Source organism: Nyctereutes procyonoides, unplaced genomic scaffold, assembly GCF_905146905.1.
Source record: "Nyctereutes procyonoides isolate TBG_1078 unplaced genomic scaffold, NYPRO_anot_genome, whole genome shotgun sequence".
NCBI classification, from domain to species: domain Eukaryota; kingdom Metazoa; phylum Chordata; class Mammalia; order Carnivora; family Canidae; genus Nyctereutes; species Nyctereutes procyonoides.
The window spans coordinates 3,794,858-3,807,426 of NW_026575045.1; the positions used below are offsets into that span (position 1 = coordinate 3,794,858).

The 12,569-nt window shown below is 35.8% G+C and overlaps 1 protein-coding gene across 1 annotated transcript in view; it reads left to right on the forward strand.

Moving 5' to 3' along the window:
* The first annotated feature begins 3,224 nt into the window (after window positions 1-3,224).
* The window catches only part of PDE7B (phosphodiesterase 7B), a 312,799-nt gene continuing 303,454 nt past the window's right edge, over window positions 3,225-12,569 (forward strand). Inside the window, exon 1 of the mRNA XM_055324719.1 lies at window positions 3,225-3,564. Coding sequence (XP_055180694.1) covers window positions 3,544-3,564 — 21 coding nt within the window. The 5' untranslated portion in view covers window positions 3,225-3,543. The remainder of the gene's footprint in view (window positions 3,565-12,569) is intronic.

A 12,569-nucleotide genomic window follows, 5' to 3' on the forward strand; every position in this document is an offset into this window, starting at 1 on the left:
GTGTGATTAGATTTAGTGCACCAGATAATTTAAGACAACCTCCTTCTTTTAAGATCCATCACCTCCATTATATCTGCAAAATTCCCTTTTGTCATGTAATATAGCATACACACAGATTCCAGGGATTGGGCATCTTTGGAGAGCAATTCTGCCTATGACACACACTTCATGTGTTCCAACCATTTTCCCTCTCTCTTCTGCATCTTTCTTACTACCACATACAAAATGCTGACTTTTCTCCCATGTTAAAAAGACCTTCTTGACTCCACTCTCCCTTCCAATTAGTGCCCCATTTCTCTGCTCTCTGTGGGGAAAAACACCTTGAAAGAATTGGCTATACTACCTGTCCACACTTTTTCTCTTTACATTCTCTCTTGACCTTTCACCCTTTCTAGTACTGAACCTTATCTTGTCAAGTGCACAAATGATTACACATTCTAAATTCAAGGGTCAATTTTCAGTCTTCAACTAACTTTCATTTTACAAAACTGGCATTGAAAATTTCATTTGTCTTCCAAGATATCACTCTTGTGGGTTTTTTTTCTCACCTCTTAGAGGTTGCTTCCCAGTCTCCTCCACTGGTTCTTTCTCATATTCCTGACTACTTAATCTTGGACTGCCTGGGGCTTTTCCATCTGTACTCATTCGCTTGGTAATTTCATCCAGTCTCATGGCTTTAAATACCTTGAATATACATTGACTTCTAAATTCATATCTATAGCCCTGAACTGAACTCCAGGCTTATATATTTAAGAATCCCCTACTTCATATATCCTATTCAATCTTTTACTATATTGTTATGATCCGACTCCTTTCAGAAAAATCTAAGTTTCACGAGGGCAAGGGCCTTTGTGTTTGTTTGTTTGTTTTCTCTACTTCATTTCCAGAACTTAAAATAGTACTTAGAACTTAAAAATAGTAAATAGAACTTAAAATAGTAAAGTGCATGATCAATAAATATTTGCTGCTGTTGAATGAAGGCCCAGAACCACTTTTTATTTCAGCTCAAAACCAGGTCTTCTTCCAGTTACCCTCATATCAGTAAGTGGCAACTCTATTCTGGCTTGCTCAAGAGAGGATCCTGGGAGTTATTATTTTTTTTTTAGATTTTATTTATTTATTTATAAGAGAGAGAGAGAGAGGCAGAGACACAGGCAGAGGGAGAAGCAGGCTCCTTGCAGGGAGCCCGATGTGGGATTCTTGGGACTCGATCCTGGATCTCCAGGATCACGCCCTAGGCCGAAGGTGGCACTAAACTGCTGAGCCACCCAGGCTCCCCCCCTGGGAGTTATTCTTGATTCCTTTCTTGCTCTTACATCCCACGTCTTGAAATTCTGCTAATTCTATACGCATACACATACACACACACACGCACACCCCTTCCAGACTCTGGCCCCCTCACCTTCCCCACCTTCACCCAACATCAAGCTATTATTGCAATGGCCTAATTATTGGTCTCTCTACTTCTACCCTTACTCTTCTAGAGTCTATCTCCCACATAGAAGAAAGAGGAAATTCCTTTAGAATTTATGTTGATTATAGGCACACCTTAGTTCAAAACAGTCTAATAGGTTTTTCATCTTAGAATAAAGTCTAAATACTTTAAGTGGACTGTAAGATACTTCCTGATCCTGCCCCAGACATATCTAAACCCATTTCTTCCTTTTGCTCACTCTCTTCCAGCCACTCTATTTCGCTTGTTCTTTGAATATGCCAAACATTCACCTGTCTTGGGACTCTACACAGCTTCCTTTGCCTGGAATGCACAGATGATCTGCTTCTTCATTTCATTCTGGTCTCTGCTCCAAGTTGCCTTATCAAGTGCTTCTGTGATCATTACACCTAAAACAGCAAATACACACATACACACACACTACTTTTTGCCCTTTCCTTTATTTCAAAGCCCTATTACCAACGGATATTATATATTTACCTATTTTTATTGCCTATCTTCGTCTTTCCCCCAAATGTAAACTACATGAAGGCAGATACTATCTGTTTTGTTAATTGTTGCACCTTCGACATCAAAGATGAACTCTAACAATTACAGGCTTATTTAACCCAACCACATAGGCTCTTAGAGAGATATAAATACTTCCTTTCTCAAAGAATCAGTATTAATATTTGAAAAAAGACTCTGGCCTTTCTTGAGTGATGTGCCTACCCCTAAAACATTTTTTTGTGTCTAGTACAATGGCAAAACCTAATTGGTCAGTCTGGATCGTGTGCCCCTTATAGGTCTCTTCTAGGGTGGGAGTTGAGGGCTGGGGAGTGGGGGTGAGGGAGGCTATGCAATCCATAGATAGAGAAAAGAAAATTTCCAAAAGAAAAATAGAGGTTCTATTAGCAGAATGGGGCAGGGGGAGAAGGGAGAGAATATGGGGGAGGCAGAAACAACAGATGGCCACCACTGAGATTTTCCAGAGTAGGAAGAGAAATACAGGGATAAGCTGGGGCCCCTGGTATAAGAAGTATCCTTAAATAACTGTACCTTCACACACTTTGAGAGAGGACATGCTGAAACCCCAGGTATGCCTGTATGGGATCAGTGTGCCTTGCTTCTTGAATGACTCCCTGTAGGGAGTTGGAGGAAGGATCTCCCTAGCATGAATAATCCTGACGCTTTACCACAGAAGCTGGAGGGAAGATAGAAAAATCAGGGATCAGCAGCAGAAACACAATTTCTGTTCTTCACTGCACATAATATTGCTCACTAGCTCATTGGCAGAACTCTGCATCCATGACTATAAAGATCAACTAACAACTCATTTTAGGTAAGGTTGACAATGAGTTAGTTTGAAAATAAGCAACAGCTGGGAAGTGGGCATATGTACATAGACTCACATTTGGAAAAAAAAAAAAAGTAGAAATCCTGCCGTTATTATTTAGCTTAAGGCTTTTTGTCTATGTTTGTTTGTTTTCCATACACCCAACCAAATTTTAAATGTTTAAAATTTATTCCTGAATATAGAAAATGTTTCCTGGGTTCTCCTGAGAGAGGGGTGCCCTGGCTAACCACAGGCACACACACGTTCTTCCCATAGTACAGTACTTTAAAATTAATAGCACATGCAGAGGAAAAACTAAACCCTTTGACGTCACTCTTGAAATGAGGAAACATAAACAGAAAAGGCTCCACTCCAGTAAGCTGCCAGAGTTGAAGCCGATTGGTCTCTGCTTTTCCTTGCCTGTGGCAACTGACAGCACCTCCCAGCCTAGCAGGCCGGCTGCCTGCCTGCTCCCGGAGCCAGTCGGTGGGTCTGGGCACTGCAGCAGGCTCGGCTCTGTCCCAGCGCTTGCCTGGGAGAAAAGTGGTGGACTCACCCAGAGAGAATCTTTCTCCCTTCTTTCTTTCTCGATCTCTCTGTGTGCTTTTGTGTTTCTTTCTTTTCTTTTTCTTTTTTTTTTTTCTTGTTTTTACTTAATTATATTTCTAATCCTGGATGAAGTTGCTGGATTCTGCAGCACAAGTCTTCATGAACAAGCCGCACCGCTCAGAGATTTCACGGCATTCAAAGGTCACAGAACTGCCACTATGGTTAAATGTCTTGTTTAATGGTTGAGGTAGGTACAACAAATTTAAGCGGCAAGCTCATTTTTCTTGAGAGAACAGAATCACAGAGAGATGGCAGGAGTTTTATTTAAAATGAACCTGTACATATATATTTTTTGGTCTGTGATTGTTACTACAGCAACCAGCTTTTGAATTTCCTTCCTTTTTCTAGGCGAACTGACTAAACATTATCACTTACCCTGAATTAACCATTTCATTCCAACCAGCCTAATGAGAGACTCTGGGATTTTCACTGCACTTTGAGCCCTCATGGAGGAGAGCTCCTTTTTTTTTTCTTTTTAAGTGAATGTAGTATTTCGTCTTCAACATAAATCTTAGAGTTGGATCATTTTGCTTTTCGGTGGAGACAAAATAGGAAAATATTGGTACAGAGATTGGTGAGAGTTGCAGGACAGGGAAAAAGAAAATGAGTTTTTTTTTTTTTTCCCCTTGAGTTTGTCATGTTGGTTGATAGCAGACTTCAAGATGAAGACATTAGTAGGAAGAGAGGAATAAGGTGGTAGTAAAGTTGAAGGTAGAAAAAGGTAGAAAAATGAATTCCTGAGGAAAATGCATTTTATCATCTTGTTGCATTTTCAAAAAATATTCTGGACTTGGAAGTCAGCAGAGGAGGTGCAGGCACTGAGTTAGATGACCAATGGTTTAGAGCTATTATTTATAAAGGAAACTAAAAAGTTCTTTATTCACACTGTGAATTTGCTAATTATCTTTTCCTACAATAGTTAAAAGCAGAGTGAGATATTTAATTAGGGACTTTAGTGATTGAGCCTGGACTCTAATTAATCATCCATAGATTCTGTTCTTCATGTGCTTTAGCCAGAGTGACTGTTTAAGTAAACCTCTTTGCACCAGAAGGCAGGCAGATACAGTAAACACACTAAATGCTGCAGGAAGCAGGGCAAGTAACACAGAGTTAATGCTGTTTTCAATGGCACATTATTATTGTGCATTGAGGGGGACCTCTGCTAAAAATCATTTCTGTCCAAAGAGTCCATTTTTGCAAAAGCAATTCAAATAACACATGGTTAACATGGATTTCCTTATTATCCTACTCAAAGTTATGCAATAGCAAGACAGGATTATTTGAAACCATAACTCTATTTCCAAAATTTCTTACTTGATTTTTTTTAAAGGATTTCTAGTCCCCCCCTCGAGAAATAGAGATTTTAAAAACTAGGTCACATTAGCAGAAATATTCAGCAAGGTATCAAGGATATAGTGCATTTCAAAGGGTTAACAAATTTAACTGCATAAGACTCTAATGTACTAAGTTAAGAACTGCAAAAATCTTAGCTCAAATGCAGAGGATGTGCTGAGAATGGACAATTGCTTTTCTGCAGCGCCTAGTGGGAAAACAAGGACTTTGTGTGTTGCAAATGCGGCTCCTCCATTTCCTCTGCTTTATCTAGTATTACCGGCTGGGGAAACAAAGATGGGTGTCAGTAGTTGCGTCTTGATTGACATTTTCTCTAATAAAATAAAGTCGCTTTTTGTTTCAAGTAGAAGCCCAAAGTTAACTAGTTGCAACTCCAAAGACTGGATATCCTCTTTATAAGGATTTTTACCTGACTCTGTAAGCTGTCCAATTTCAGACTAGTACTGACTCAGTTAAACAACAGGAGACAAAATCAGTGGTGACTATATGTCAGCAAATTAGCTGGGAGAAACTCTTTTTTGAATCAAGTTACTCAGGGTGAGAATGGAAAAATCCAGGATGTGTGAGGAGCAGACATCGACTTAGGGAAAATAATTGTACCAGTACATCTTTTGGTGCTTTACATGGTGTTCAGCACAAAGCTACTTATTGTCAGTTCTCAATAAATATCTAGTAAAATGTTTGTGAGCATTTACTACCGTTCACATATTGTAAATTATTTAAATGATTTTAAAATATGGCATTTTCGACTGTCTTTGAAAAAAGCTTTTGGTGTTAGTCCAGCCTGACTTATAATCTAGAAATCAACACATCAATAGTACAGAGGAGGGCATTCCAAACGTTGACTTGTGTGATTTTCAGCCAAAGGACATCCTACTACAAACAGATGTAAAAGTAAATTGACCAGGTTTCCTCAAAGTGGGAATGTACCACGTTGAAAATGTGTCTGCCTAGTAATTAGTCTTCCAAAGTCTAATTTGTTATTAGCTGGGCTCAGAGCACAGGGGAAGCTGCTTGTCAACTTACAGAACATAGTGTTGGAAGGGATTTTTTAAGCAGTAAACAAATCTCAAGCAAGATGAAGATGGCTCATATATTAAAGAGAACTATCAAAATTAAGAATTAGGATAGATTTAAGAACATCTAAACGTGGCTAACAGGTATTCAAGTGTTCAACTCACACTGACTTTGGCGGGACAACTTATTGGGGAAAGTGGTAACTAACTGGGGACCCTCAACGTACGGAATGCCTTAGTCAAAAACTCCACCGTCCTATGGTGGATACACATGTGGTACTTCGCACATGTATCCCAAAGTAGCCTACAGACAGGTGGGAATCCCTCCTCTAGGAGATACATCTGGCTGAGGAAGAAGTGATTTGGCATTTGGACATGCAATGAGGCTCTCTCTAATAGTGCTTTCTCATGGTGGCATCTCCATGAACCCTAATGATGTGCCTTGGGGAGCACTTCCGTTATTCACTTAGGAGCAGCCTTGTGATTGGTACCATTGGCTTCTGCAAGCATCCTAGGTGGATTTGTTGACATACTAATTTTGATGCATGAGATGATGCATACTTGACATATTAGCAATCTATATAGTGATTGATGTGGAAATTTGGGGGAGTAAGGGAAAAGGGTTGTAGAAACCCAAACTGACTATCTACTATATACAGGTATTGTTAGAGATTTGAATACAGAGAGTGAAGTGTGTCAAAGTTGTAGTATGTAACCAAGGTATTTATACTCTCCCAAGAATCATTTAGGTATCTAAATGATTTAATTTGTACCTAGAAAGTGGCTCTATGGAATACAGTAAAAAGACCAACAGGCAGAGATGGGACCAGGGTGGGCATCGTCATACAGGTTCTGACTAGCTCGGTGACTCTGAGCTGCATGCTTACTCTTGACCTTGGTGTCATTATCTGTAAAGGAAACTGATTGTATTATGTTTCTAACAGTCCTTTTTAGATGAAACTTTTTATAGCGTTCTTCATTTGGAGTTTAAAAATAATATATATATATATATATATATATATATATATATATATGTGAAAATATCAAACCTTTGTTCAAAAAACATCACCATGTGTTTTCAACGTCAAGTGAATGAACATAAAGATAGATAAGTAATGATTTTCACCTTTGGGATATTTATATTTTGTTTATACATATAAAGGAATAGCAGTGTCTGTGTAGAGAAATGGAAGAACAATGGAGAGTTTGGAGGGATCTGGCAATGAAGGAAAATGAAGCAGAGGCGCTTTGGGTGGCTCAGTCGGTTAAGCATTGTCTTTGGCTCAGGTTGTGATCCTGGGGTCCTGGGATCAAGCCTTATATCGGGCTCTCTGCTCAGTGAGGGGTCTGCTTCTCCCTTTCTCTCTCTGTCTGCCACTCCATCTACTTGCTCTCTCTCTCCCTCTGTCAAATAAATAAATAAAATCTTTTTTAAAAAAGGGAAAAATGAAACAGAACAGGTGACTTTATGTAAACTGGAATTTAGGAAGAAAATTCAATTTCCTATCTATGTACTTATTTCTATTATTGTGATCTTTAGTATGATCAATTGAAAGCATTGACATTCTTCTGAATGAATACATGTAAAGATGGTCTTAAAAAAATTTAACATTAAAGACAGCCAAAGTTTTCCCCATTGGCTGAATTAAGTTACTACCCAGGCTGGAAATGGTAAATTAAATGAGTGATGAGTGAATCATCAATGGTGATGATTATGTCTTCTCTATCATCGCTTGAACTTGGAACCCTTAGGAGTCATAGAGAGCAGGAGTCCTTTGAGAACTTTAACAGAGCCTCAGATGCCAGCAGCCACTTGGTAGAAGCAAGGAATGGGTCACAGGCTATGATGGGCTTAAATATTGATGTAATGCGGTGGTGTTCTGGGAAATGACCTTACATGGTGGCTCAGAACTTCCACACATGACCCATGTGAGTCAGCACATCAAATCCTTTGATGGCTGCTTTATACATTTATTTGTGTGTTGTATAGGAGTAAGAAAATAATAGCCAATATGCCAGTAGAGAAAGTTTATTTCATATACTGAACCTTCCTCCTTCCCTCTCTTCCTTGTCTCCTCCTTTTTTTACCTTTGTATGGAAAAAATTAAGATTGGTAGTGAGATGTTGATGGAGTTTCCTTTTGTAAAATTTGGTGTAATGTTTGTTTTAGTTGGCAAATTCATACAAGATTTTTCTATTAAAATTCCTGCTCAAATTGTTTTTTTATTAATACCTTTTGTGTTTTACATTGTCATAATTAACATATAAATAAGAAATATATAAAATATCTTTTCAATGCAATGAAATTTATCATTACCTACCCACTGCTTCAGACATAAAAAGGAAAGATTCTGTTCAAAAGAAGAGTTATACAAGACTTAAATATACTGATCAATATTTCAGAGTTTTAAGGTCTGAGAATATGGCTCTTATGGGATGGGAGGTCAGGTCCACGGTCAGTCTGGAGTTGGAGCTGTTTCCATGGGTCCAGGTGTAGACATGAGGAGGTTAATATATGTCTGATTTGGTCAGAATTTGGTATCAAAAGATATCAAATGGTTGATTACTTACATATTCTTTGACTTTAGTAAATCTAAGAACATACCAAATTGTATTTATCTTTATATTGTTTATAATATTTAAAAAATTAGAAGCTTCCTGAACCCAATCACAGGTGAGTTGTTGAATATGCTACTTTAAATCTATGCAATAGAAAACCATATAGTTATTTAAAAGAATGTGCTAGATCCACATGCACAAATCCAGAATGATTTTTAAGATGTATTAAGTAAAGAAAAAGCCCACATTAACATTTCCACAACTATATATATACATATTCATATACATATGAATACATATATACATATTCACAGGAATATATATTCATATAAATATACATATATAGGAACTAACAAAAATTTCTAGAAATTCAAATAAAAATCTTAACAATGGATGCTTCTGAGAGAAGTTGGAATATGGGATAGGTATAAGACTTACTTTTCACACATATACTTTAGGATTGTTCAATGTTTCTCTCCTTTAGTTTATTACCTCTACAATGGGGGAAATGACAGATATTTATTTTTTATTGTGTGATATTTAAAATTGAGAAAAAACAGAAAGTAAAAGAAAAGTTTTGTTTTATTTTTAAAAGGCTTATTAGCTTCTTCCTTCGATTTTGTTGAGTTTTTTTCTGTGTCCCTTTGGCATAGTGAGGGAGGATAGCATGACCAGGAATAACAGTCCTGAAGTGAGGAGACAGGCCATCACTCCCGCTTAAGTAACTTTGGGCCAAACATCACTCTGAGTACCAGTTTCTTCGTGGACAAAACAAGGGGCTTAGTAAAGGTCAAAGTTCCTTCTAGCATTCACAGTTGTCTTAAGAATACTTTTTGGGGCAGCACAAGTGGCTCAGTGGTTTAGTGCCAACTTCAGCCTAGGGTGTGATCCTGGAGTCCCGGGATCGAGTCCCGCGTCGGGCTCCCTGCATGGAGCCTGCTTCTTCCTCTGCCTGTGTTTCTGCCTCTCTCTCTCCCTGTGTCTCTTATGAATAAATAAACAAAATCTTAAAAAAAAAAAAGAAAACTTTTTGGCCTGTTGCATTTGAGATTTTTCTCCATAAATGGAATATACATATTTTACTGTATGTATTGTATTGGTTTGAACATTTTACCTAAGTTTTCTACTTCCTAGTTTGTCAGTTTCATTTAATTTTTCGAATTAATTTAAACACACAAAATTTATATTTATCCAAATAATGTTTAAGGAAACCACTCATCTTTGATAGACCCTTAAAATGAAAATATACTATAACATCATTTATTCACAAAACAGTAGAAAACACTTTGTATAAAGATGTGTAGTTCATGTATAATACAAGCAAGTAGTGCTTCAGTTTGAATATGATTTATATATTTTTCAATTTTCCAGGAGGAAAGAAAAAGACTTTCATTTCCCTTTCTCATTATACCACTTGCCAGCTGTGTCCAGTCAGATGAAAGAACTCAGTCATTCACAAAGTGTAGAAGCATTCTCATAAAAGGAGATGCTGCAGTAATACAAAGGTCTAAAGAACGCCTTGATTTAGGAAAGGTCATTAAATTCAAGAAAAAAGTTGTTTTCCATGTAATAGAAATACAGTATATTTCTATGTCTTTAGTGTTCTTGTTTTTTTCAATTAAATGAAAACAATTTCAATTTGGTTTTCAATTTGATTGGGAAAATATAAGCCATTTTAGTCAATACTGCTTATTTTGTATTTCCTAGGCTTTTATTATTATGTTTGGAGTAGAGTCATCTTTAAGTAAAATAAAATGAAAGGGGTAGACATAGAACCGATAAGAATTTGTGTGATAGCAGTTTTTGAATGACCAGAACCAACATTCTAAACTTTTCTCCCTCTCTCTAAACTTTTTAATTATTAAAAAAATGATTAATCACTTAAAATAATTCATTGGCTTACAAATAAAACAATTAAGAAATACTGTCCTCTTTTTTATTAATATATTGCCCCCAAGTGCCTAGATGTGAGTTCATGAGAGAGAGGACCCATGCATGAAGGCAAGGACTTTCTCAAACTTGAAGACAAATGTATATAAAAGCTTTTTATGTGGTTATTCATGTCAAGAAGATGAGTTAGAGAATATATCTTATTGTAACTATCCCCTTTAATTTAATTCTTTTTTAAAAAAGGCAATAAATACATTTATTAAATTAAGAGGTAATAATGATAATTTTTTAAAAATTCAGTTTACATATTTTATGTGATGGAAGAGAAGGGACAGCAAGGGAGAAAAAAAATGAGATTCAAATAATTTCAAAGGGAATAAACTTGTAACCTAAAGCCCTGAGTTCAAGATCCAGATGCTCATCTTTCTGGGAGTAATATCTCCAGCAAGTTATTTAGGAATTTTGACTTTTGAGTTTCTGAAATGTAAATTTAAAGTGAGGTAACTTTAGGTTCTAAGATTTACAGGATTTACTTATTGTGCATGGCTTTTATACATAATTAGTCAGTCCGTTATAGCACAAGTGTCAAGTCACTTCATTCCTGAAACATTCCTGTTGGGAGAATGTAACTTCACAGAAGTTACAGCTAATAGAATTGGTGTACAGTCCCAGCTTTTTTATGACAATTGTTTTTATTGTTTTTATATGTTTAAAATGCTTTAGTTTAAAATTAATTTTTAGTCATTCTAAGCATGAGTTGAAAAATTTACGCAAAACCTAAAAATATCTGTTTCAAATGTTAAAGCAATCTACTCAATATATTTATTTACAGGATGTTCCAATATATAAAGGAACAACACTATTTCACTTTAAATACATTCACAATGGATGAATCTGACACTTTAAATTTCAGAAGTTTGACTATGAGAGGCAGTATCGTGTAATGGTGGGTGGTGTAGAATCTGTGGTTTGCTTATTAGCAAATATGAACCAGAGAAAGTTACTTAATCTCTTTGGGTCTCACCCGACTTACTAATAAAATAAAGGAATTTATAATTGCCTTATAAGATTGCTGAAGAGATCAAATGAGTTTTACCTGTAAAATGCTTAGAACAACGTGTGAAAGACAATAAGCATCATGTGTGTATGAGTTGGTACTATTTTCTTACAAACTATAAAAATTATTTCATGAACTTGTAACTATTTTGTGCATACTGCTGTTGGGTGCTTTAAACATTTAAGAGAATTATAGCTTTTTAATTTTTTTAACTTTCTACATTAAACAATAGTGTGTATATCAAAAAATGCCCATCATATAATATGTGTAATGATTCACTTATTATAAATGAACTTGTGCAACCCTTACCAAGCCAAGAACTAGAACATTATTACATTATTACCACCTCAGAAATCCATCATTAGTCCTCCATTCTTCCTTTCACCATTACAGAGTGAGACTCATTTGTTTGTTGCATATGGCTGTACTTTATTTTCATTATTCCATAATGTTTAATTATCCAAATATGCAAGGATTTGTTTGTCTACTCAACTGTGGAAAAACATTTGAGTTGTATCTAGTTTTAATTTAATTTAATTTAATTTAATTTTTATTTTTATTTTATTTACATTCAATTTGCTACCATATAGTATATAACACTCAGTGCTCATCTCATCAGTGTCTAGTTTTTAACATTATAAAAAATACTGGCTTGAGTATTCTTGTACATTTTTGGTGACTACAGGTTGTGTACCTGTAGTCCTATTGAATGTATACTTAGGAATAAGTCGCTGGCCAATGGAGAATATTAATGTTCAACCTTAGTAGAAAATTTGAGTAGAATTGCTCAAAGTGGTTCAAATAATTTACATTCCCACCAACCATGTAAGATGGATCACTTCCTTACTAACCTTACTTACTAGCATTTAGTAGGTGTGTAATGATAGCTTATCATGGTTTTAATTTGCATTTTCCTAATTATTAATTAATTTGAGCACTTTTTCACATATGTACTAGTCATGTAAACACCCTCTGTCAAATTTTTAAACAAGTCATTTAGATATTAATTTATAAGAATTTTTAATATATTTTAATACATTTGGTTGCTATATATGTTACAAATATTTTCTTCCATTGGTAAAATATTCTGTTTTCTTCTTCAAGATTATTTTGGTCATTCTTGGTTCTCTGCAATTCCATGTAAATTGTAGAGTTAATATAAGATTCCTCCCTATGAAATTAAACACTGTTAAGATATCGATCAATTTGGGAAGATTGACATCTTTCCTGACTCTTCAAATTTATAACCTAGTATATGCCTCGATTTATTTAGGTCTCTATTAAATTCTCTCAATAATGCCTTCTAGCTTATTTTGT